Source organism: Dryobates pubescens, chromosome 27 (genome assembly GCF_014839835.1).
Source record: "Dryobates pubescens isolate bDryPub1 chromosome 27, bDryPub1.pri, whole genome shotgun sequence".
NCBI classification, from domain to species: Eukaryota; Metazoa; Chordata; class Aves; order Piciformes; family Picidae; genus Dryobates; species Dryobates pubescens.
In genome coordinates this window covers 9,669,388-9,694,491 of record NC_071638.1, presented here as the reverse complement: position 1 = coordinate 9,694,491, position 25,104 = coordinate 9,669,388, and the positions used below count along the sequence as shown (strand labels likewise).

General features: G+C 49.2%; 1 protein-coding gene across 1 annotated transcript in view; it reads right to left on the bottom strand.

Annotated features, from left to right (window-relative positions):
* Positions 1-19,342: 19,342 nt before the first annotated feature.
* PPP1R12A (protein phosphatase 1 regulatory subunit 12A) overlaps positions 19,343-25,104 on the bottom strand; it is a 152,420-nt gene continuing 146,658 nt past the window's right edge. The window contains exon 25 of the mRNA XM_054173838.1: positions 19,343-19,871. Coding sequence (XP_054029813.1) covers positions 19,785-19,871 — 87 coding nt within the window. The 3' untranslated portion in view covers positions 19,343-19,784. The remainder of the gene's footprint in view (positions 19,872-25,104) is intronic.

The window sequence follows — 25,104 nt, the reverse complement described above, 5'->3', positions numbered from 1 at the left end:
CAATAATGTCATGAACAAAATAGCCTGTTATTGGCTGAGGAAATGAAGGACAACATCCAAATTCTTGCCCAGTGTTTGTTTCCTCACTATTGCTGGGCTTCAAGCTTTGCTGCAAACTTTTGTTACACCCACTGGTGCAGGTGTGCTCTCCACTGAATATGTTACCTCCCTGCCACACTCTTCACAGGATGTCAGAAGTTGGAACTGACCTCTGGAGATATTGAGTCCAATCCCCTTGCCAGAGCAGGGCCGTAGAATCTAGTGCAGGTCACACAGGAATGCATCCAGATGAGGATGGAAAGTCTCCAGAGAAGGAGACTGCACAACCTCTCTGGGCAGCCTGCTCCAGGGCTCTGGGACCCTCCCAGTCAAGAAGTTCCTCCTCATGTTGAGGTGGAACCTCCTGTGCTGGAGTTTCTATCCATTGCCCCTTGTCCTATCCTAGGGTGCAAGTGAGCAGAGCCTGTGCCTTCTCTCTTGCCCCCCAGCCCTCAGATATTGATAGACATTGATCAGATCCCTCTCAGTCTCTCTCCAGACTAAACAGCCCCAGGGCTCTCAGCCTCTCCTCCCCAGGCAGTGCTCCAGTCCCTTCAGCATCCTGGTAGCCCTCCCTTTGGCTCCCTCCAGCAGATCCCTGTCCCTCCTGAACTGGGGAGCCCAGAACTGGATGCAGTATTCCAGGTGAGATCTCAGCAGGGCAGAGCAGAGGGGGAGGAGAACCTCCCTGGCTCTGCTGGACACACTCCTCTAAATGCACCCCAGGACCCCATTGGCCTTCTTGGCCCCCAGGGCACATTGCTGTCCCATGCAGAACTTGTTGCCCACCAGCACTCCCAGGTCCTTCTCCATGGAGCTGCTTTCCAGCAGATCACCTCCCAACCTGTACTGGTGCAACTTATTATTCCTTCCCAGCTGCAGGACTCTGCACTTATCCTTGTTCAGCACCTTTGGAAACTCTTCCCAAAGCCTCTGCTGAGATTACTGTATTTGTCTGCCAGTCTCTCAAACACAGGTTCTCTTCCTTCCACTCTAGACTTCACCCGTCCTATGCCTGTCTCACCTGAACTTCCATGAAATTAGAATCATAGAATCAATAAGGTTGGAAGAGACCTCAAGGATCATCAAGTCCAATCTGTCACCCAAGACCTCATGATGACTAAAACATCGAGTCCAACCCTCCAGCCAGAGCAGGACCATACAGTCTAGCTCAGGTCACAGAGGAATGCATCCAGATGGGTCTCCAGAGGAGGAGACTCCACAACCTCTCTGGGCAGCCTGTTCCAGTGCTCTGTGACCCTCACAGTGGAGAAGTTCCCCCTTGTGTTGAGGTGGAGCCTCCTATGCTGCAGCTTACATCCATTGCTCCTTGTCCTATCCCAGGGAGCAAGTGAGCAGAGCCTGACCCTTCCCTCCTGACCCCCAGCCCTCAGATTTTGTGCTCAGAGGTGTACAGACCACTGCAACCTTCTACTGACTGATTCTCCAGTACATCCCAAGAGGCTTGTTGCAGTATTTTTGGTGCACCTATCTACTGCTTCTCTTACCTGATCCCCTTTGAACTCCATTCCACCAGCATTCTGCATGTTTCTTCTCCCAACTCCACTTTTTCAGTCACATACTTGTTCTGCCTGTTTTATCACTTGTGCTTTATTAAACTAAGTTTATTAGGCTTGCTCAGTGCTGTCCCATTATATCTTCCTTCTCCTGCTGTCAGATGCTGGAGGATGATCCTCACACCCATCACTGCACCCCTGCTAGCCTATCTGCCTGCTCTTTTCTGCACTATCCTCCCATAAATGCTTAAAATTGCTCATGACAGTGCAATATCTTACTGCCCTTTGCCCATACAGATTAAATCCTCTCTTTTTAAACTTTTCACATTAAATCTCTTACCTTAACTTCCTTCTAACCTTCCTTTAAAATTCCCACCTGTGCTCCATGACATTTTCAGTGTAAAACCTCTCCCTAATAGTAGAACAATCCTCAGACACAGTACTACCATTGTCCCTGTTGATTCTTCCTTTCAAACTCTTCATGCTAGTGCTTTTCAAGCCAGTGCTCTGCTGTCCTGTGGCAATACTTCTCTTTGTCTCCAACCACTCAGGCTGCCTTAGCCCACATGCCTAGGATGATAAAACCTAGTAAAACCTAGTGCCACACCTTGAGTACTGTGTCTGGTTCTGGGCCCCTCAGTTTAGGAAGGACATTGAGACACTTGAATGTGTCCAGAGAAGGGCAACCAGGCTGGGGAGAGGCCTTGAGCACAGCCCTGTGAGGAGAGGCTGAGGGAGCTGGGGTTGCTTAGCCTGGAGAAGAGGAGGCTCAGGGGTGACCTCATTGCTCTCTACAACTACCTGAAGGGTGGTTGTAGCCAGGAGGGAGTTGGTCTCTTCTCTCAAGCAACCAGCACCAGAACAAGAGGACACAGTCTCAAGCTGTGCCAGGGGAAGTTTAGGCTGGAGGTGAGGAGAAAGTTCTTCACTGAGAGAGTCGTTCGTCATTGGAATGTGCTGCCCAGGGAGGTGGTGGAGTCACCGTCCCTGGAGGTGTTCAAGAGGGGATTGGATGTGGCATTGGTGTCATGGTTTTGTCATGGAGAGGTTGGACTGGATGATCTTTGAGGTCTCTTGGTGATTTTTTTCCCCTCAGTGGTGCTTGGTGTTACAGCACTAACCTCGTGGAAAGCTTTTCCTCTGTAAGGTTGTCACCATTAGTTGTGCTCTAGTCACTGCAGTCAGTGGTTTAACTGGATTACTTTCTTATGAGTTGTGCTGGGAGATGCATACAAATCTCACAATCTCACTTCTCGTGAAATATCAGAGAGTCACAGATTGCACTGGGTTGGAAGGGACCCTCAAAGGTCATCTTATCCAACCCCCCCGCAGTGAACTTGAGCAGGCTGCCCAGGGCCGCATCAAGTCCGAGCTTGAATGTCACCAGGGACCAGGTCTTACCCACATCCCTGGGCAGCCTGTTCCAATATTTTATCACTCTCATTGTGAAGAACTTCCTCCTTATGTCCAGCCTAACCTACCCCATTCAGTTTAAAACCACTTCCTCTCATCCTATCCCTACAATCTGTTCTGAGCAATCCTTCCTCTCCCCTTCAGGTATTGAAATACAGCCACAAGGTCTCCCCAGACCCTTCTCTTCTCCAGGCTGAACAGTCCCACTTTTTTCAGCCTGTCTTCACAGGAGAGGCGCTCCAGCCCTCTGATCATCTTTGTGGCCCTCCTCTGGACCTGCTCATTGTTATCCTGTGTGCTGTGCTACTGAATTTGGTAGTTAAAACTCCTTCTTGTTTTTTTTTCCCAAGGGCAAGGGCCTGAAGTCTTGCATGTAAACATGAGAGAGCTTTGGGAAACAGCTGGATGTATCAGGAGGTATTAGCCTTCAAGATCAGTCCTAGAGTCCATTCCTGAACTCTGCTACCATTTGACCAAAAATAACTATGCAGTTTCTCCAAACTAGTTTGGCTTGACAGAGAAACTAGTATTATTTCTTGCAGCAAAGTTCATTCATCCAGCTGATGGAGGAGTGCAGAGTCTTGCATCTGGGAAAGAACATCCCCATGGACCAGTGTAGGTTGGGGACTGAGCTGTTGGAGAGCAGTATAGGTGAAAGGCACTGTGCTGTCCCATTGGACAGAAGGATAGCCATGAGCCAGCAATGTGCTCTTGTGGCCAAGAAGGCCAATGCCATTCTGGGGTGGATTAGAAGGGCTGTGGTTAGTAGGTTGAGAGGGGTTCTCCTCCCTCTCTGCTCTGCCCTGCTGAGGCCACATCTGGAGTATTGTGTCCAGTTCTGAGCCCCTCCGTTCAGGAAGGACCTCAGGGAGATGCTTGAAAGAGTCCAGTGCAGAGCCACAGAGATGATTAAGGGAGAGGAACATCCTTAGGAGGGAGGGCTGAGGGAGCTGGGGCACTTCAGCTTGGAGGAGACTGAGAGGTGACCTCATTCATATTCATAAATATGTGCAGAATGAGTGTCAGGAGCATGGAGCCAGGCTCTGCTTGGTGATATCTTGTGCTAGGACAAGGGGCAGCAGATGCCAGCTGGAGCATAAGAGGCTCCACATGATCCTGAGGAGAAACTTTTTCCCTGTGAGGGTGACAGAGCACTGGAAGAGGCTGCCCAGGGTGGTTGTGGAGTCTCCTTCTCTGAAGATATTCCAAACCCACCTGGCTGTGTCCCTGTGTGATCTGCTCTAGGTGATGCTACTCTGGCAGGGGGGTTGGACTGGAAGATCTTTCCAGGTCCCTTCCAAGCCCTAACATCCTGTGATTCTGTGAAAAGGAAAAAAGTCCCAAACTTACAGAAAGAAATTGGCTTGATTTGTCAAGTATTTCATCTTAATAGTATGAGAAATGAATGCAGAGCTGCCCTCTGTCTCCAGCTGGCAGTTGTGGGAGAAGAATGGCAGTGGGGATGGGACTGGATTCAGGACCCATGCTGATGATTTCAGAAGCATGATGAGAAAGTTTTCTGCCCCAATTCACAATCTTGCTCTGTAAGATGATCTGTTGGTGCTGTATGAGGGTGCAAAGGGATGACTTGGCTTGTCTTGCTACTCCTTGCTGTTTGTGGTGGAGTTCAGTTAGCATAGCTTTGAAACCATCTACTGAGCAGCTAGGCTACCTCTTTTTCTGCCCAAAGAGGTACTCTCTAGGGCCAGATCTGAACAGTGAACTGGGTGAGCATGCCGTAGAGCAACCTGTTCAGGAGTTGAGATACAGCTGAGACATGGAGTCAAAATGTTACACAGTGAGGTATAAGAAGGTAGAGAAAAAATCATGCTGGCAAACCTCACAGTGCTTGGGAGAGAAGTGAGGAGAGGGCAGATGCTGTAAGGCAGGCTATAAAGCAGGGAAGTCATTCTGCCCCTGTGCTCAGCACTGGTTAGGTCACACCTTGAGTCCTGTGTCCAGTTCTGGGCTCCTCAGGTTATGAAAGATGTTGAGATGCTGGAAGGTGTCCAGAGAAGGGCAATGAGACTGGGGAGGGGTCTGGAGCACAGCCCTGTGAGGAGAGGCTGAGGGAGCTGGGGTTGCTCAGCCTGGAGAAGAGGAAGCTCAGGGGAGACCTTCTTGCTCTCTACAACTCCCTGAAAGGAGGTTGTAGCCAGGTGGGGGTTGGTCTCTTCTCCCAGGCAAGCAGCACCAGAACAAGAGGACACAGTCTCAAGCTGTGCCAGGGGAGGTTTAGGCTGGATGTTAGGAAGACATTCTTTCCAGAAAGAGAGATTGGCCATTGGAATGTGGTGCCCAGGGAGTCACCATCACTGGAGGTGTTTAAGAGGAGCCTGGATGTGGCACTTGGTGCCATGGTTTAGTTGATTAGATGGTGTTGGGTGTGGCTGTGGGCGACTTGACCCAGTGTGAGGTGTCCCTGCCCATGGCAGGGGGGTTGGAGCTGGCTGATCCTTGAGGTCCCTTCCTGACAATTCTGTGATTCTGTGACCTCTAAAGAGCTGTCTCCTTACAAGTTTCAAACATTGGTAAGACAGATTTTGGTTCACACCAGAGACAATTCAGTTCCTGTCTTTATGTGTTTCTAACTACAAAGAGGCAAATGAATAACTGGAACCCAAATCCAGTGGTGCCTGGCTCACTGTCAGCTTGTGTCTTGGTGCTGCTTACATTACATTTCACAACCCTTCAGGGCTCTTGTGTAGTTTGGGGTTTTCTTAACTGACAGACCTCTGTCTCTGAAGGATTGTTTTGACTTTGTGAAGAGCCAATCACTTAGGGCACAAATCACTTAGCCCTCTCAGTTCTCACTGTGTGCCTCTTGGTTAAGCTGTTCCCCTTTCAGTCTAACCTCACACAGGTGATGCACACAGCAGTGAGCTGCAGTGGGCACAAAACTGTGTCCCCAAAGGATCATAGCTAGGGCTGATGGATCTTCCCAGAGAGCTGACTGAGAAACTTGGCCTTCACTGAACTGCAGTAGTTGATGCATGCAGAATTTGGTGTGATGGCTTTTTGCAGTGCTTTGTCTGAGCCATCTGTTCATCTGGGGGTTGTTTTTCTCCTGCACCACAGTATTCCTAGGGCCTACCCTGTTGCATGTGATGGGCCATAACAAAGTTGCCTTGTGTGAAAGGAAGGAATCAGGCAGATATTTCAGGAATGTAGTACTGGTTATTAGTAGCAATCATCTGTAAGTGTCCAAACCAAACACAAACAGCAATCCCTCAATGGCAGTGGCAGTTCGGTGACTGTAAGCAGAGGAGAGGGAAGCACGTGGAAGAGGTCAAGTCAGTGTGCATGAAAGGTTGTGCTGCCATTCAGGGAGACTTAGCCAGGCTGGAGGACTGGGCAGGGAGAAACTGAATCAAGTTCAACAGGGGCAAGGGTAGAGTCTGGCACCTGGGAAAGAACAGCCCCATGAAGCAGTACAGGTTGGGGACTGAGCTGCTGGAGAGCAGTGAAGGGGAAAAGGACCTGGGGGTCCTGGTGGATGAGAAGTTGATCATGAGCCAGCAATGTGCTCTGGTGGCCAAGAAGGCCAATGGCATCCTGGGGTGGATTAGAAGGGCTGTGGTGAGTAGGTTGAGAGAGGTTCTCCTCCCCCTCTACTCTGCCTTGGTGAGGCTGCATCTGGAGTACTGTGTCCAGTTCTGGGCTCCTCAGTTCAGGAAGGACCTCAGGGAACTGCTTGAAAGAGTGCAGCACAGAGCCACAAAGATGATGAAGGCAGGGGAAGATCTTCCTTAGGAGGAGAGCCTGAGGGAGCTGAGGACTCTCTAGCTTGGAGAGGAGCAGCCTAAGAGGTGACCTCATTGCTGTTGATAAAGATGTGCAGGGTGAGTGCCCAGAGGCTGGAGCCAGGCTCTGCTGGGTGATGCCCAATGCCAGCACAAGGGGCAGTGGTGGAAGCTGAGGCTTTGGAAGTTCCATGGAAACAGGAGGAAGAATTTTTTCCCTGTGAGGGTGACAGAGGCCTGGAAGAGGCTGCCCAGGGGGGTTGTGGAGTCTCCCTCTCTGGAGATATTGAAGACCCTCCTGGATGTGTTCCTGTGTGACCTGCTCTAGGTGCTCCTGCTCTGGCAGGGGGGTTGGACTGGATGAGCTTCCAAGGTGCCTGCCAGCTGTGAAACCAAAGAGACTACCAAGGGAGACAACAGCTTAAAGAACAGAAAAGGGTAACATCCTTATGAAATATTTCAAGATGGTTAAATTTGACAAGTTAATAAAATGCATGATTGAATTGCTAAAACTTAAACACACTGAAATCATGGTGATAGTTCATATTCTGAAATCAGACATGGCATCTAGGATGAAAGCTTGGGACTGAGTGCTTGTGTGGCCGACTGGAACACAATCTACCTGCCTGTATTGTGATGATTTGGTGTCTTGCTCCTAGCATTTGCCATTTCAAGGGGAAAACTGCAAAGCTGTTCTAGATGGCAAGCTTTAAGTGCATGTTGAAAAGAAGTTGTAAAGTTTGAAAGTTAGTTGAAACAGGGACAAGTTGTATCATCCTGCACTTGGGTCACAACAACCCCAAAGAGGTTTGGAGCAGTGTGGCTGGAGAGCTGCTGGCAGAAAGGGACCTGGGGGTGCTGATGGTCAAGCAGCTGAAGAGGAGCCAGCAGTGTGCCCAGGTGGCCAAGAAAGCCAAAGGCATCCTGGCTGGGATCAGCAATGCTGTGTCCAGCAGGAGCAGGGAGGGGATTGTCCCCTGGGACTCAGCTCTGTGGAGGCCACACCTGGAGTGCTGTGTCCAGTTTGGGGCACCTCAATCCAAGAGAGATGTGGAGGTGCTGGAGCCAGGGCAGAGGAGGGCAAGGGAGCTGTGAAGGGCCTGGAGAATAAATCTGATGAAGAGAGACTGAAGGAGCTGGGGATGGTTAGAGTGAAACAGAGGAGGCTGAGGGGAAACCTCATGGCTGTCTACCAATACCTAGAAGGACCTTGTGGAGAGGCTGCCGCTGGTCTCTTCTTACAGGTAATTAGTGGCAGAATGAGGGACTGGCCTCAAGCTGCCACTGGGTAGCTTTAGACTGGACAACAGGAAACATTTTTTCATGGCAAGAGTGCTCAGGGATTGGAATGTGCTGCCCAGGGAGGTGGTGGAGCCCCCAACCCTGGATGTGTTTAAAGGTGGTTTAGATGTGGTGCTTGGGGCTATGGTTTAGGGGTGACCCTTGTAGAGTAGGGCTCTGGGTTGGACTTGGTGATCCTGAGGGTCTTTTCCACCCTGAATGTTTCTGTGATTCATCCTGACACTATCATATGCACAGCCAATGCCCACTTTGCAGTGTTTATTCCCAAATTATGCATTATGACCCAACAGGCATCCCCCTTATTTGTTAGTATATCCCCTCATGTTATTGTGTTTATTGTTGGACACTCAAAAAGTGATGGAAGGAAAGAGATGAAGAAATAGTGGTCACTCATGGTGCAAACACCTCAAAGGGCTGAAAACAAGGGAAGAAGTGTAAGACACTTCACTGCTTTCACCCTTGAGCCATTTAGAGGTGGTAATTCCTGAGAAGAGGAGCAATTGCTGAAGTGGGAACAGGTGACTTCTAGAGAAGCTTATGGTAAAACGTGTCCAGAGAAGGGCCACCAAGATGAGCAGAGGGCTGGAGCTGCTCTGCTCTGGAGACAGACAGAGGGACTTGGGGCTGTTCAGTCTGGAGAAGAGAAGGCTCCCAGGAGACCTTCTTGTGGTCTTCCAGTATCTGAAGGGGGCTACAAGAAAGCTGGGGAGGGACTTTTAAGGGTGTCAGGGAGTGATAGGACTTGGGGGGAATGGAGCAAAACTAGAAATGGGGAGATTCAGATTGGATGTTAGGAAGAAGTTGTTCCCCATGAGGGTGGTGAGAGACTGGCACAGGTTGCCCAGGGAGGTGGTGGAAGCCTCATCCCTGGAGGTTTTTGCAGCCAGGCTGGATGTGGCTGTGAGCAACCTGCTGTAGTGTGAGGTGTCCCTGGCCATGGCAGGGGGGGTTGGAACTGACTGATCCTTGAGGTCCCTTCCAGCCCTGACAATTCTATGATTCTATGAAAATCACCTTCCTGGGTTAGAGAGAAATGAGAGTAGAAGTATAGGGCTGGGTAGAGATATTCCTTCTGAGCAAAGATTACATTATCAGTGTGAAGAAAAGAAAGTAATCCAATGGTCAGGGAAAGATTAGTGGGGGCTTTGGAACCATTAAGGATGTGTGCTTCTGAGGAGCTCAGGGTAAAGCAGTGTGATGAAATGAGAGCAGGAGGTGAACGAGAGAGGTGGAGGGGAGTGCACGCTGTGTTGAGGCTATTGGAGCTGTGGAGAGAGGAACTGTGGGCAGCAGAGAATTTGCAGTCAGTTCAGGAATAAATGACTAGTGGTTAGGCCTGAAAGGGGAATGAGCCTGGAGGGAGAATCAACCAGTGAGCAGACAATGGAAGAGAGAGGGATAGGAGCCGGTCCACGGGGGCAGAAATTGGCAGCGGGTACCAGAAACGCTGAATAAGAAGTGCTAGGAACTGAACGTTCGAGGAGGGTCTTGGTGGTCCGGGCGGCACACGGGAGCAGCCGAGAAGACTGCCGGCTGGGACGAGCAGGAGAGGGAGGAGAGCTGTTCTCACCCGCAGCTGTGGCACGTCCCGAAGCCTGTGGGGACTTGTTAGTGAAACACGGAGTGCCTGCTCGGTGTCTGCCTGTAGCAGTGCTCACTGCCGCTCCCCCAGAGCCGGGGAGATTCAGGGGGGGCTCAGAGTCCCGGGGGAAGTGGCTCCTGGGGTCTTCTGTTTCTGCTGTAGCTGTCACCAGGAATAACAGCACGTGTAATGAGACCTCGAAGCCCTCTCTTGCACAGAAAGTTATTATATGTGGTGGCTTGGAAACAGGGCAGAACCCTATCCGTGCACAGCTGAGGAGAAGCAGCTGAGAAGCCTGGGGAAGTGCCTGTGGTGTGCTGCACAAGTTTCACAGCAGGGAACAGGGAGGAGAGACTGAGGAGGGCCAAGGGAAGGATACTAGTGCTCTGGTTATGAGGTGAAGCAAGAGGCTTACGCAGTGATCAGACTGCAAGGGGGCTGAGCTGCAGGAGTTAACCGGTCCTTGGGCATCTCAGCCAAGGGCTGTGCTGCCAGGAGCTGCTTAACAACTTCTGATATAGAATCATAGAATTGTTAGGGTTGGAAGGGACCTCAAGGATCCCTTCCCTCCAGCTGTCTGCTGCACCACACAGCTTAGTGTCATCAGCAAAGGGTGCACTCAGTGCCACTGTCCATGGCACCAACAAAGATGTTAAGCAAGCCTGGTCCCAGTGCTGATCCCTGAGGGACTCTGCTTGTCCCTGGCTTCCCCTTGGACATGGACCATTGACAGCCACCCTTTGGGTGTGGCCATCAAGCCAGTTCTGTATCCACTGAATGGTCCATCCATGGAAGCCATCCTGCACCAGCCTGGAGACCAGGATGTGGTGTGGGACAGTGTCAAAGGCTCTGCTCAGGTCCAGGTAAATGATGTTGGTTGCTCAGCCTTCATCTATGGTGGATTACTTTGTTTTTTGCCCTGTTCCCCTCTCTTGGCTGTATCAGAGCTATCCTGTGGTGCTTGGTGTCTATCCTAGTCTGTAAGTCTCTTCATAGAGGATGGGAAGGGTAGCTGTCTGTGCTCAGTGAGGGCTATCTTCCCCCAGACCCCCTGGCCAGCCCTGCTCGGAGTACAGTTTCTGCCTGACAAAGGGATGGATTTCAGCTCACCAGCCACGCCAGGAGCTCTGTGCCATTCCCAAGGTGTTAAAACCTGCAGATCCTTTCGCAGGCATCCAGGACACAACATTTAACAGAGGTTCTAGCCGTGTCCACACTAACTGCATCCCTCACGTCCAAAATGGATTAGAGATTGCCCTTCTCCGCCACGCTTCATCTGCCCTGCAGGGGCTGGCTCAGCTTACAGCACAGGCAGAGTTTCCTCCAGTCGCTGCCGTCTGAGCCATTCCTGCCTACTGTTGGAAGAGGAAGAAAGGGATGGGGGGAGGGGGGAAACAAGCCTAGGAACCAGGGCGCGCCCCCCGACAAACGCGGGGCGGGGGTCGGGGGCTGTGCCTGGCTGCCAGCGCCTGCCTGCCCCAGGCGGCGTGGAGAAGCGAAGCCGTCTGGTGCCACCTCCCGGCACGGCCCTGGCCCAGCGCCGCTCCTCCGCGCCCTGAGAGCCAATCTGACAGCATCACAGGGTGTGAGCGGTGGGAAGGGACCTCCGGAGAGCATCGAGGCCAACCCCCTTGCCAGAGCAGGAGCAGAGAATCCAGCACAGGAACGCATCCAGACAGGGCTTGAAAGGCTCCAGAGAAGGAGACTCCACAACCTCTCTGGGCAGCCTGTTCCAGCGCTCTGTGAGCCTCCCAGGGAAGAAGTTCCTCCTCATGTTGAGGTGGAACCTCCTGTGCTGGAGCTTCTATCCATTGCCCTTTGTCCTGTCCCAGGGTGCAAGTGAGCAGAGCCTGTGCCCTCCCTCTTGCCCCCCAGCCCTCAGAAATTGATAAACATTGATTAAATCCCCTCTCAGTTTTCTCCAGCCTAAACAGCCCCAGGGCCCTCAGCCTCTCCTCACAGGGCACAGGTTCCAGTCCCTTCATCATCCTCACAGACCTCCCCTGGACTCTCTCCAGCAGATCCCTGTCCCTCCTGATCTGGGGAGCCCAGAAGGTGATGCAGTATTCCAGGTGAGGTCTCAGCAGGGCAGGGTGGAGGGGGAGCTCTCGGTGTCGTTGCTTGTAGGCAGAAACCTGTCAAGGAACATTAGCACTGCAGCAGGGAAGCAGCACTGGAGATGATGCAGCAGCTATAGCCATAGACGAAGTGGGTGGAAAGAGCTCGGTGTAATTTGCTGGGTTTCATACAGCTAAGAGCAGAGAGGAGAGCTGGGAAGGGGCAGAGAGCGAGGGCCACGGTGTCAGCTGTGGGTGTAAATGTGGGTTCTGTTTGTGCTCTGGCCAGTGACTGAGCCCTGCAGCTGGGTGTGCGTTGTGTCCCGGCTGATGGGACGAAGCCACGCTCTTTTCTTGCCTGGGACGCAGCCCCAGGTAACCACTGACTGAGAGCAGTAGCTTTATTTTAGCTGTGATGCAGCAACTCCCTCCTATCAGGCCTGCTCGTTTTTGAGCCAGAGACATGTGATTAGAACAGGGCTACAGAATGGAGCTGTAAGTGAGAGCAGCAGGGCTGCCTGCTCTTTTGAGAAGAGATGAAGGGGCAAGGGCAGGCTGTGCCAGGGATCCCACTGGAGATGGTGCAGGCAGGCAGGATGCAGACAGGGAGATCTGCAGCAGCTTCTCCCTGCACTCCTTTGCTAAAAGAGGAATCCAGCCCAGTGAGCCTCTGCTCAAAGCACTTTGTAGTGAACTAGGTGGAGGGCAGAAAGATAGCACCAAGGAAATAAACAGGTTCTTGGCATCCCCCAGCCCTCCTTGTGGGTCTGTTTGTGGTTTGGTGTTTTGTTTTTTCCCCCCCTCTAACAAACAGAGGGGGGAAGACCACACTGGAAGATTAATTGTGCTGTCCTGACTAACTACTTCTGCTAAGCTTTAATAGGTTTGGAAAACAGACATTTAGAACCCAAGTCAGAAGGCTGAAATAATTAGAGTTGGAATGTGGGGCTTTTGTCCTTGCTGTAATTATCCCTGGGCCAGATGAGAAACACTAGACACCCAACAGGTGATGTTTTGAGAGGCAAGAACTGAACAGTTCCTCCTTTCTCTAAAGGCTACATACTTTTCCTATCTAATCAGCAATACAAAATGGGGAGGTGCTGACACAAGCAGGAATAGCTGATGACTTCATCCGTGTGGCAGCAGCTCTCCCTTTAAAGTGTGAGCAATTCAGCCTGGGTTTGGGAGGTTTTGTTGCCTTTCTTTCTCTAATTTTAATGCTGTCTTCTCTGCAGGAACCTGCAGTCACCTGTAGGACTGTTCTAGTCTTGTTTAAGTCTATGCTGAGGCAGAGCACAAAGAATATTCTTTGTTATTACTTACTAACAAACCCCAACTGCTGTTCTTGCAATCAAAAGAGATGTAAAAGCAAGTAACTCTAAGTCAGCAGCACTTTTTACTCTTATTAGTGGCTTTGAACTAAGAACTTGAGGAAGATGAGTCATCATAGCTAGATGTTTGGCTGCTGCTGGTCTCTTCTCACAGGTGATTAGTGATGGAATGAGAGGGAATGGCCTCAAGCTGCCACTGGGTAGCTTTAGACTGGACCTTAGGAAGCATTTGTTCACAGAGGGAGTGGCCAGGCACTGGAATGTGCTGCCCAGGGAGGTGGTGGAGTCCCCAAGCCTGGATGTGTTTCAAGGTGGTTTGGATGTGGTGCTTAGGGATATGGGTTAGGGGTGCACCATCTCTGGAGATATCCAAGAGCAGCCTGGGTGTCTTCCTGTGTGATCTGCGCTAGGTGATGCTGCTCTGGCAGGGGGGTTGGACTGGATGATCTCACAGGGTCCCTTCCAGCCCCTGACATTCTGTGACCTTGTAGAGTAGGGTTCTGGGTTGGACCTGGTGATCCTGAGGGCCTTTTCTGTGTACATAACATTGAGTAGCAAGAACTTCTGGGAAACTGAAGCAAATCATTTCTTCTGTCCCCCAACAGTCTAGGGGTGGCTATTCCTGCATAGGGAACAAAAACTTCACAGGGGTGACCAGCAGAGCTGCAACAAAACTGTTGCAAGATTTAAAGCAGCACAGTTACAGTGGTTTCTCAAACCCCAAACAGTCTGTGGCATTTGTGTGGCCCTGGGGTTTGTTCAAACTGTAGGGGATGTAGTGAACTTGTGTGGTGGTTTGCTGTGCTGGATTGCAGCTTGAAATGAAATTGCATCTATAGAAACATGTAACCTCTTGGTGGCACAACTTGGGTGCCCACACTGCAGCTCATGGAAAGTTAGAGAAGCTGAAGCTACCACTGGGAAGAAAAAAAAGAAGTGAATTTCAGGGTAACTAAAAGTATGGAGGTCCCTCTAGGACTGGGGGGGAATGGGAAAAAATGGGGAGATTCAATTTGGATGTTAGGAAGAAGTTGTTCCCCATGAGGGTGGTGAGAGACTGGCACAGGTTGCCCAGGGAGGTGGTGGAAGCCTCATGCCTGGAGGTTTTTCAGGCCAGGCTGGAGGTGGCTGTGAGCAACCTGCTGTAGTGTGAGGTGTCCCTGCCCATGGCAGCAGGGCTGGAACTGGCTGATCCTTGAGGTCCCTTCCAACTCTGACAGTTCTCTGATTCTGTGATTTTGTGGTGCCTTCCCTTTTGACTGCAAAGCTCATGGTCAAGCCAGCTAGCAGAGGTAGGAGCCATCTGATATGTAGTCCATTTCTGTATGATAATAGTGAAGGAAATAATTAGTTTCTCTCCTAAAACAGGCATCCTCAGCTACTCAACAGCATGGGCTTTTTCTCTTCTGAAAAGAAGACAGGTAAATAGTTACTCCTCCTAAAAAAGAAGTGAGAAGATGCTTGTTCTATGACCACACATTTGCTCTTAGAAGACCAACAGACAGTAGCCTCCTAATCATTGCACAGGAATGCATCCAGGTGGGTTTTGAATGTGTCCAGAGCAGGAGGCTCCACAACCTCTCTGGGCAGCCTGCTCCAGGGCTCTCTCACCCTCACTCTAAAGAACTTTCTCTTGTTGAGCTGAAACCTTCTCTGGTCAAGTTTGTCTCCATTGCTCCTCGGCTTATTGCTGTGCACCACCCAAAAGAGCTTGGCCCCCTCCACTTGACCCCCACCCCTCAGCTAGTGATAGACATTGATCAGATCCCCTCTCAGCCTTCTCTTCTCCACACTAAACAGCCCCAGGGCTCTCAGTCTCTCTTCACAGGGGAGATGCTCAAGTCCCCTAGCATTCCCCTGGCTCTCCCTTGGACTCTCTCCAGCAGGTCTCTGTCTCTCTTGAACTGGGGAACCCAGAACTGGACACAGGATTGCAGGTGTGGTCTGAGCAGGGCAGAGCAGAGGGGGAGCAGAACCTCCCTAGCCCTGCTGGCCACACTTTTCTTGCTGCACCCCAGGATCCCATTGTCTCTCTTGGCCACCAGGGCACATTGCTGTCCCATGCAGCACTTGCTGCCCACCAGCACTCCAAGGTCTTTCTCCATGGAGCTGCTTTCCAGCAGGGCAGCCTCTACCCTGTCCTGGTGCCTGCTGTTACTGCTCCCCAGCTGCAGGACTCATGCAGTTTAATACCACGTTAAAAAAATGGGTCTGAGATTCTGCACACAGAGAGGTTTATGTAAAATATATAAACATTTGTCCAAGTTGTTACAGATTGCATAAATATGGCATCTTTACTGTTGCATTTACAGATGTGCATGTACAAGGATGTGCAAATCATCACAACTTGATTACAGTCTTCCAAAGCTCCTTGGGACCTCGCAGCCGAGTAACGCCAACGGGCGAGTAGAAACAAAACGCCCAACCAAAGGAGCTGGAATGCCTGACGGATTCCAGTGCCTTCTTCTTCTTCAGTAAGACTTTCACACATTTAAAAGAGTTTGTATTTGTTTTATTTGTATATGTCAAAATACAATTCTGTTTGCCTTTTTTTTTAATTTTTTTTTTTTGCCTCTTGTTCCAAAATAGCGGGGGGGGGGGGGGGGGGGGGGGGGGGGGGGGGTTTGCAACTAGTTTCATGCAGATACAAGGTCTGCTCAGTACTACCAATGAAATCAACATAGCACAGTAGCCACTCAGCTTTTTATGTTTTCCTCTCCTTTTTTTTTTTTTTTTTAAGATATAAAGAATAAATAACCTAAATATAAAACACTAAAATATTAGAAACACGTAGTTGAATCATTCACAGGCACCCAAACTTTCCCAAGTAGAACCCAGAGCACGCCCCGGACCGTCTTGTAACAAGGACTCCGCCACGCCGCGGCCGTTCCGTTCCTTGTGGGACGTGAGCCGGGGCCGGGGTGGGGGGGGGACAGCGGCAGCCCCCCCCCCCCCCTCTGGTTCAGACCCACCTCTCAGACAGATCAGTTACAATAACAGAAAAGAAAAGAGACCTCCCCAACTCTCTGTGTACCTTTTAAAAACCAGAATCCCGAGCTTGGTAGTCAGAGCATAACCTTACATCTTCACAAAACCAATCGACAAGAAGAGAGAAGACATCATCTCTGCTTCACCAAAACAGAGCCTGCCCCCGGAAAAACTAAACCCTCCCCCGTCCCCAAGCCCCCCCCCCGCTCCCCCCACCCCCAGTAGGTAGTAGAACACAATGACCTTTTTTTTTTTTTAACTGAAGGGGTACAAATTCACATTTAATATTGTATACAATATAATCAATAATACAATAGCTACTACAAGCTTTTACAATGTACAATTTCATCTCCAATGGCCGATGCGTTCAGTGGTTCTCTTTTTAGGCGGTCAGCTACGTGCCGCCAGGATGTTTTGTTCTTTCTGAATGGTTTAGTGAAAATATAAAAGCTGTTCCTGACAAAAAGCCATCTTCACTCCTTGCTTTGTTTTGTTGTTTGTTTGTCTTGTTTTCTTAAAGGCCACTGAAATGTATAAAATGGTCTGAGAGAGGATGGTGGTATCAAACCGGATGCCTTCTCATCACATGGCAGCAACAGTGCATATAAACACGAGTGTGAGTGTAATTGGGTTATGCTTCTCAAAGGGTTTTTAGTCTATTACTTTGGCTAGCACAACAGATTTGGACAGCACTCAGATAAATACAGGTATGTGAAATGTAGTGAAGCAAGTTATAGTTAGGCAGGGCTTTTCTTTTTTTGTCTTTTTATAACGATGGTGAAGGGAAAAAAAAAAACCCCAACACAAAAACCCCCCACACAGACAAGAAACAAACAAAAAAACACAGCCACATGAAAAAAAACCACACCAAAAAAAACCCCCCACAAGCAACAAACAAGCAAACAAAAAACCAAAACCCAACCAAAAAAACCCACAGACAAAAAAACCCCACAAAAAGCCAGCCCAAAAAACCCAACCAAAACCCCCCACAAACAAAAAAAAGGCAGACAAAAAAACCAACTCAACCAAAAACCCAACCAAAACCCCCCACAAACAAAAAAAAGGCAGACAAAAAAACCAACTAACCAAAAACCCAACCCAAAACCCCCACAAACAAAAAAACAACCAAAAAAACCAACCAACCAAAAACTCCCATAAAAAACAAAAACCCCAACCAAAAAACCCCCACAAACAACAAAAAAGGAAACAAAACCAACTCAACCAAAACCCCCAACCAAAACCCCCACAAAAAACAAACAAACAAAAACAAACAAACAAAACCCCAACAACCAAAACAACAAAAAAGTAACCAAACAAAAACCCAAACAAAAAGCTGGCCCAACAAAAAACCCAACCAAAAACCCCAACAACAAAAAAGCAAACAAAAAAGCAATTCAACCAACAATCCAATTAAAAAAAAACAAAAACCCAAACAAAAAAAACCAAAACAAAAACCCAACCACAAACCCCTCACAAACAAAAAAACCCAAACCAACCCAAAACAACAAAAACCCAACCAAAAGCCCCCACAAACAAAAAACCAAACAAAACCCCAACCCAATAAAAAAACCCAACCAAACCCCCCCACAAACAAAAAGCCAAACAAAAACCCAACCAAAAACCCCACAAAAAAAGCAAAGAAAAAACCAATTCGACCAAAAACCCAACCAAAAAACCCCCCACAAACAACAAAAAGGCAAACAAAAAAAATCAAAACCCCAACCAAACACAAACAACAAAAACCCAACAAAAAAACCTCTACAAACAACAAAAAGCAAACAAAATCCCAGCAAAAAAAAACCCAACCAAAAACCAAACAAAAAACCCAACAACAACAAAAAAACCAAAAACCCCAACCAAAAACCCCCACAAAAAAGCCAACCAAAAACCTAACCAAACCCCCCCACAAACAAAAACCCAAACAAAAAAACCAACCAACCCCCCCACAAACAAAAACCCAACCAAAAAACCCTCCAAACTAAAAGCCAAACAAAAAACCCAACCAAAAGCCCCCACAAACAAAAAGCCAAATAAAAACCCAACCAAAAACCCCCACAAACAAAAACCCAACCAAAAACCCCCACAAACAAAAAACCCAACCAAAAGCCCCCACAAACAAAAAGCCAAACAAAAACCCAACCAAAAACCCCCACAAACAAAAAACCCAACCAAAAGCCCCCACAAACAAAAAGCCAAACAAAAACCCAACCAAAAACCCCCACAAACAAAAAACCCAACCAAAAGCCCCCACAAACAAAAAGCCAAATAAAAACCCAACCAAAAACCCCACAAACAAAAACCCAACCAAAAACCCCCACAACCAAAAAACCCAACCAAACCCCCACCAAGAAAAAACCCCACCAAAAAAACTAGCAACAAACCCCCAAACCACGAACCTCCAAACAAAACAAACACAAAGCCTCACCAACCCCAAGCCAAAAGCCAAAGAAAATAAAAACCAAAAACCCACCCCCAAAAAAGAATCAAACAAAGCCACAAACAAAGCCACAAACAAACAATCCCAAGGAAAGGAAAAAACAACGCAAAAGAGAGGGGGGAAAAAGATAAGGGAAGGGGGAAAACAATGCAGAGCCTAGCAGTATTGGGTATCAATCGTTTAGGCCTTTTTGTACAGCCCGGGGCTCCACACCATGCACAACGTCTGACTCGTTTAACACCATGAAAATGAATGAGCTTTTGAGAAACGGCTATGCATCTTCTCTTGTTGTGTTCAACCCTACGCTGGAGTAGCCTGATTTGCATGGAACAGAGACATCATTTGCCAGGGGCAACTATACTCGAGCATGCCACGTGGTGGTGGTGGTCCGGAAACAAAACCCCGATGGATCAAGCCGGTCGCGCGTTGATATATACAGCATCACTCAGTACCTGCTCTGATGGGTGTGGATGGTTACAGGAGCTAACATCTCTCACTACAAACTCTTTTTTTTAAGGTGACCAATAAAAGCAGGGCAAAACAACAAAAAACCAACAAACCAAACAAAAAACCCCAACCAACAAACCCCCCGGGGCTCTTAAAACCGTTCTAGTTCCCACCGAGTTCTTAAAGCCTTTTGTGTAGGGACTAGGATGCGTATTGCACGGAACGAGTGAAAGCAAACCTTCCACCAACCAGCTCCCTTCCAGGTGGGGTGGACAGGACACTTCTCTAGGTAGCTAACACACACACAGACACACACAGAGGTAAAATCCAAAGGGGGGTGTGGTGGTCTCTGCAAATGGTCAAGCTGTGAGAACGCTGTACGACGACATCTGGTACGCGAATCGTTGTTAGCGGAAGGGAAGAAATAAAAGAGGGCTTGAAAGAGAAACTGAGTAGGGGGGGGGGGGGGTGGGGTGGGGTGGAAAAAACAACAACCAACAACAAGCAAAGAAAAACCAAAACACAAAACCAAACCAACCCGGGAACTGTGGCACAACAAAAAGGTTATTGAGTAACTGTCTTCTGTGAGAGCTGAAAGCTTTTGTTGATGTCAAAGTGTTTTATGTACAACTAAGGCTTACTGGTTAAATATCTGAGGCGTATTCTGGCCTTGAACACTTTCCTTATTATGCTGTAGCTGTAAACAAGATTTCTCAGTCATTTCATCTTCTCAGCAGCTGCGCTTTAACAGAAACAATGATCTCGATACGAAAGAAACCACACACAGGTTACGAGGGTGTTTGGCAGGATATCTGAAAGTGACAGTCTCCGAGGGATCTCTTCCCACACTGCCAGGGGCTGCCACGGGCCGGGCCGCCGCAGCTCCTGGCGACGTGCAATGCCGGTGTCTGCTGCTGGAGGAAACCCTTTATTTGGAAAGTTTGCTGATCACTCTGATCAAGGCCCCGTTCTCGTCTTTTAGCCTCTGGTTGTCTGCCTTCAGGTCTGGTAGCATCTACGGAAAGCGAAACACCATGGTTATTCACCGGTGTGCCAGGAGGGAACGCCAGCAAGCAAGGCCAGCCAAGCGCAGGGGAGAAAGAAAGCCTGCCCTCAGCTTAAGCAGTTCTCCCCCTTCATGTTGGCAGTTCAGCAAAACCTCACCTCTGAGCAGGATAGGGTTAAGAGTTACAGATCAGGAGGCTTCCTTTGCTTGGACTTAGGTGTACTAGAACTTGGTGCTGCAGCTGACAGGCCTCTTAACAAAAGCATTTGCAGGAGCATGAGAAAAGGAATGCAATGCTTCCCATTTCAGTGGGGGGAGGGGAGGGAAGGGGGGAGGAGATGTTAATTCCCAACAGTTTAAAGAGGCTTGTCTGTGCTGCACTTGCACAGCTTCAAACAAACATGCTGTGGCTAAGCAGATCTTTGCACTGTGCTCTTGGAAGGTTTCATCCTTATCAGCTACAGCGTGATTCAGGTTGTTAGCTCATAGCATTCATCTTCCAACCGCTTCCACGCTCGCGCTGGAGCACACAGCCTGCAAGCTGAGATCATGTCCCCACAGAGCAAAGTTCACCCCAGATCAGATCACTGGAACTGCAGGCTGCACACTCGGGCACACCAGTTAGGAGATGGCAAGTTAAGGTTGCCACATGAGAGGAGTGACACACAAGCACAAAAGCTGGAAGGCAGGAGCCAAGTGAGGTGAGAGCTGGGACAGGATCAGACAGGAAAGGAGGACAAGTCAGTGCACAGAGGTTTGGACTGGGGCAGTATCAGGGAAACCAGAAGTAATCTCAGCAGCTCTTGGCATCTGTATTCACACACTGATAACAAACCACCTACAAGACTCATGGCTATGTTACCTGCACGGTTTCTAGCAGCAGGTTTACACAGGAGGTGGTAAACAGCCTATTCCTGCACAGCAGTTACTCAGTAACCCCAGGTGCAAGTGCATGCAAGAGGTCCAAGTCCAGCTGGTGACTTCTGTAACAAATGCTACAACATCTTTCAATCATGCAGGCTTGCCACCAATTTTGTTTGGACTTTACTGGAGCAAAAACATAGTTTTAACTCCATTATAGTCACAACACAACTACAGACAGAAAGAACTGAGACAGTGCAGGGTTCATTAACTGTGCATTACACTGGAGGCTTCATTTAGGCCTCTCCTCTAAGGGACTCCTAGCCACGTTCCATTCATGGAACAGCAGAGCCTCTCACAGGGACAAACAGGATGGTGCACTGAAGGTGATGGAGGTTACAGGATCTCCAGTTATTTACCTGCAAATATCTGAGCACCTGAAAGGAAGATGACAAGAGACAACAAGAGGGGAAAAGGAAATCTCCACAGGTGGAGTAAGCAAAAACTATTCTGCTAAGCTGGATTCTAACTGCTCCATGGTGGAGCTTAGGGCAAGCCACCTAAACTGAGCTCTTCAGAGTCAAAGGGAAGCCTCCACTACAGCTGGCCTGAGAGCTATGCTCTGAACAGAAAGTGCTGTAGAATGCTGGCTGCTTTCAAAGACCACATCAAGGTGTCTGGGACTGGACACCACAAGTAGCCATTTAGCACTTTTCCAGTATCACCTGTGTTAAACTTTGCAAGCTGTAAAGCAGAGCTGCAGTCTGAGGCACAGTGGCAAGGCTGATACCCAGGTAAGAGGCACATGTACCATGCCTTTGTGCAAGCATCTGGGAGTGCTGGGATAAACCCAGGGCCGTCGCTTTGTTATGCAAAGCAATTAACACCTTTCCTTCCTCCTCCTCCTTTTTTGGACTCCAAAGATACTGGATGAAAACTCAACAGCCTTTACCTAGCCAAGCACAAGGAGTCAAGGGAGTCTGATTTGGTTCTTCTAAATGGTACATCTAGGCAAATGCTGTCTTGTGCGTGGCTTCCCACAAAGCCTCAGAGAAACTCCAGGAACATCGCAAGTCCCCTTTCGACTCGCTGACTAGGCCAATGGCATCCTGGCCTGCATCAAGAATAGTGTGGCCAGCAGGAGCAGGGAAGTCATTGTGCCCCTGGACTCTGCACTGGTTAGGCCACACCTTGAGTACTGTGTCCAGTTCTGGGCCCCTCAATTGAAGGAGGACACTGAGACACTTGAACGTGTCCAGAGAAGGGCAACCAGGCTGGGGAGAGGCCTTGAGCACAGCCCTGTGAGGAGAGGCTGAGGGAGCTGGGGTTGTTTAGCCTGGAGAAGAGGAGGCTCAGGGGTGACCTCCTTGCTCTCTACAACTACCTGAAGGGGGGTTGTAGCCAGGTGGGGGTTGGTCTCTTCTCTCAGGCAGCCAGCACCAGAACAAGAGGACACAGTCTCAAGCTGCACCAGGGGAGGTTTAGGCTGGAGGTGAGGAGAAAGTTCTTCACTGGGAGAGTCGTTTGCCATTGGAATATGCTGCCCAGGGAGGTGGTGGAGTCACCGTCCCTGGAGGTGTTCAAGAGAGGATTGGATGTGGCACTTGGTGCCATGGTCTAGTCATGAGGTCTGTGGTGTCAGGTTGGACTTGATGATCTCTGAGGTCTCTCCCAACCTTGGTGATACTGTGATACTGTGACTAGGGAGCTGCAGCCTACGACTCTTAATTACCTGCAGGCAGCCCCACAGACTGGAGTGCTTTCTGCTGAACTAGTTTAATAAAAGAGCTGTTGTTCCAATTTAGAGCTTTATCACAATCCAGCCTGCAAATCTCTGCAGATAAATTTTAATCCTGATGAAACTGAGTGGTGGAACAGGTAGCATGAAAAAGATTTTATCTTTTTTTCTTTCTGAGTCTTCCAAAGCCTAGGGAAGGCTGGTAGGAGACAAAAGCAGTTCTGAGTAATAGGAGACTGACCAGGAAGGCTAAGCTCAAGTAACCTGAAATACTTCTGCTTCTCATCTATACTAATTGTAACACACTAGCCAAAGGCATCTGCACAATCTTCTTGGAGCACTGCAGCACTGCATTACTGTGGTGCTCAAACTCCTCCTGAGGTAACACCACACATCTTTAATGTGCAGAGGCAGGACAAAAAGCTTTGGAGTAAAATCACAGAATCATAAAACTGTCAGGGTTGGAAGGGACCTCAAGGATCAGCCAGTTCCAACCCCCCTGCCATGGGCAGGGACACCTCACACTGCAGCAGGTTGCTCACAGCCACATCCATCCAGTCTGGCCTTCAAAACCTCCAGGGACGAGGCTTCCACCACCTTCCTGGGCAACCTGTGCCAGTCTCTCACCACCCTCATGGGGAACAACTTCTTCCTAACATCCAGTCTCAATCTCCCCATTGCTAGTTTTGCTCCATTCCCCCCAGTCCTATCACTCCCTGACACTCTCAGAAGTCCCTCCCCAGCTTTCTTGTAGCCCCTTTCAGATACTGGAAGGCCACAGCAGAGTGGAACAGAGCGGGACAGTCCCCTCCCTGGCCCTGCTGGCCACACTTCTTTTGCTGCAGCCTGGGCTCTGCTTGGCTCTCTGGGCTGCAAGTGCTCACTGCTGGCTCCTGTTGAGCTTCTCCTCCACCAGCACCCCCAAGGCCTTTTCTTCAGGGCTGCTCTCAAGCCAGTCCCTGCCCAGCCTGTATCTGTGCCTGGGATTGCCATTCAATGAAATTCCAGTTACCTGCTGGACCCCACACTTGGCATGCCAGTTTGCTTCTCACTAAGAGAGGAAAGTATCTTCCTGTGATGAGATACTTGAATGAGATTACTGATGCAGTATTTTGCCTGTCTGTATCACAGGACTAGGCAATAACTCTTCAGTGCTGGCATTAAGCAAATTATTCAGTAATCACCTGAGATGCATGGAATCCACTGACAGATCTGTAAAGTAATGATCATGGCTGTGTTTGCTGGAGGATTTCAGTCTTTCTCTACAAAACAGCTTTAAATAGAGGCTACCCAAAGCTCCTGAAGTGCTAAGGTACCTGTTCAGATTAAACCAGGCACACTGCTGTGGTTAAGCTATGATCATAACATCAAATCTCCTCGCTCTGTTCCCAATTCCTTTTGCTAGCCGGGCTCCTCAAGCTCCACAATGATGTGCCATTGAAAACCATCCCCTGCAAAAAGGAACAGTGAATAGTGTTCTGTGGGCTCACACCCTGACTGGATTACCACAGCTAAAGGAATGCCAGTGCTAGCAAAAAACCCAACCAACCACAGTATGGCTGTGTGGCTGTGGCCAGCAGTCATTAGATTAGCTCAGTTGTGTTGAAAACCACATTGTTAGCCTAAGCTGACGTAAGACAGGGCTGCCCTAGAGGGACAGCTCTCCCTCCTGGTGCAGCAGGATGCTCCTCCTGCTTTCTGTGTGTTAGCTGAGTGACTCAGCAACAGTGGGGTGAGGTGGATCAAGTAACAAATAAAAGCTTTGGTTTTCAGTGAGATGACTTGAATCAAGTCAGCAAGGGTTAACACAAGGGAACACTGAGGAATGCAGGGCCTGGATCAGGAACAACCTTTCTATCCACATCCTATTGTTAAGCAATCTCCAGGAAGACATTAAGCCAAAGGATAAATCCCCTCTCTCTTTCCTGCCTCTTACTGGAGCAAACCTGAGGCTGGACTCTGAGCAGGAGGGGAAAAAAACCTCACACTCATCACCTTGCTTTGCAGTGGAAAGGCAGGCAGGCGAGGGGAAGCAGTTTAGCAAGTCACTGTTTGTTTGGTTTGGGGGCTTTCTTTTCTTCACCTACACACCTTGAAAGCTCACTGAACCCTCCATCCTGCCAGTGTTTTCCAAGGTGGAACTCCAAGCAGTTTGTAAGTTAACAGAAGAAGACTGAACCAGATGACCCAGTAAGTATGAACCAATCTCACACTCCAGGCAGCTTGTGTGTGTGTCTGTCTTTGCACAGCCTGTGCGTTATGGGATTCTGGTCCAGGACTAGAACGCCAACACACATAGCAACCACCTTGACTCAGTGCTAAAATGAGGTCTTTTAAGCTGTCCAGATACCAATAAAGATTAGCCAGAACCACACAGGAAGTTAATACATAAAAATTATTAATTAACTGGAAATTCCCATACAGTCCTGAAGGTAAAAGACTTTGGTCCCTTCTAAACACTAAAATACACAAATACAAGAAAGTTCTGAATACAACTGTTCAGGAGAGCACAGTACTATAAACACTTCTCAAACACTCATCAGTTGAGACTAGATCTCTGTCACAGGCTCACAGGATGTTAGGGGCAGGAAGGGACCTCCAGAAATCATCCAGTCTGACCCCCTGCCAGAGCAGGACCACGGA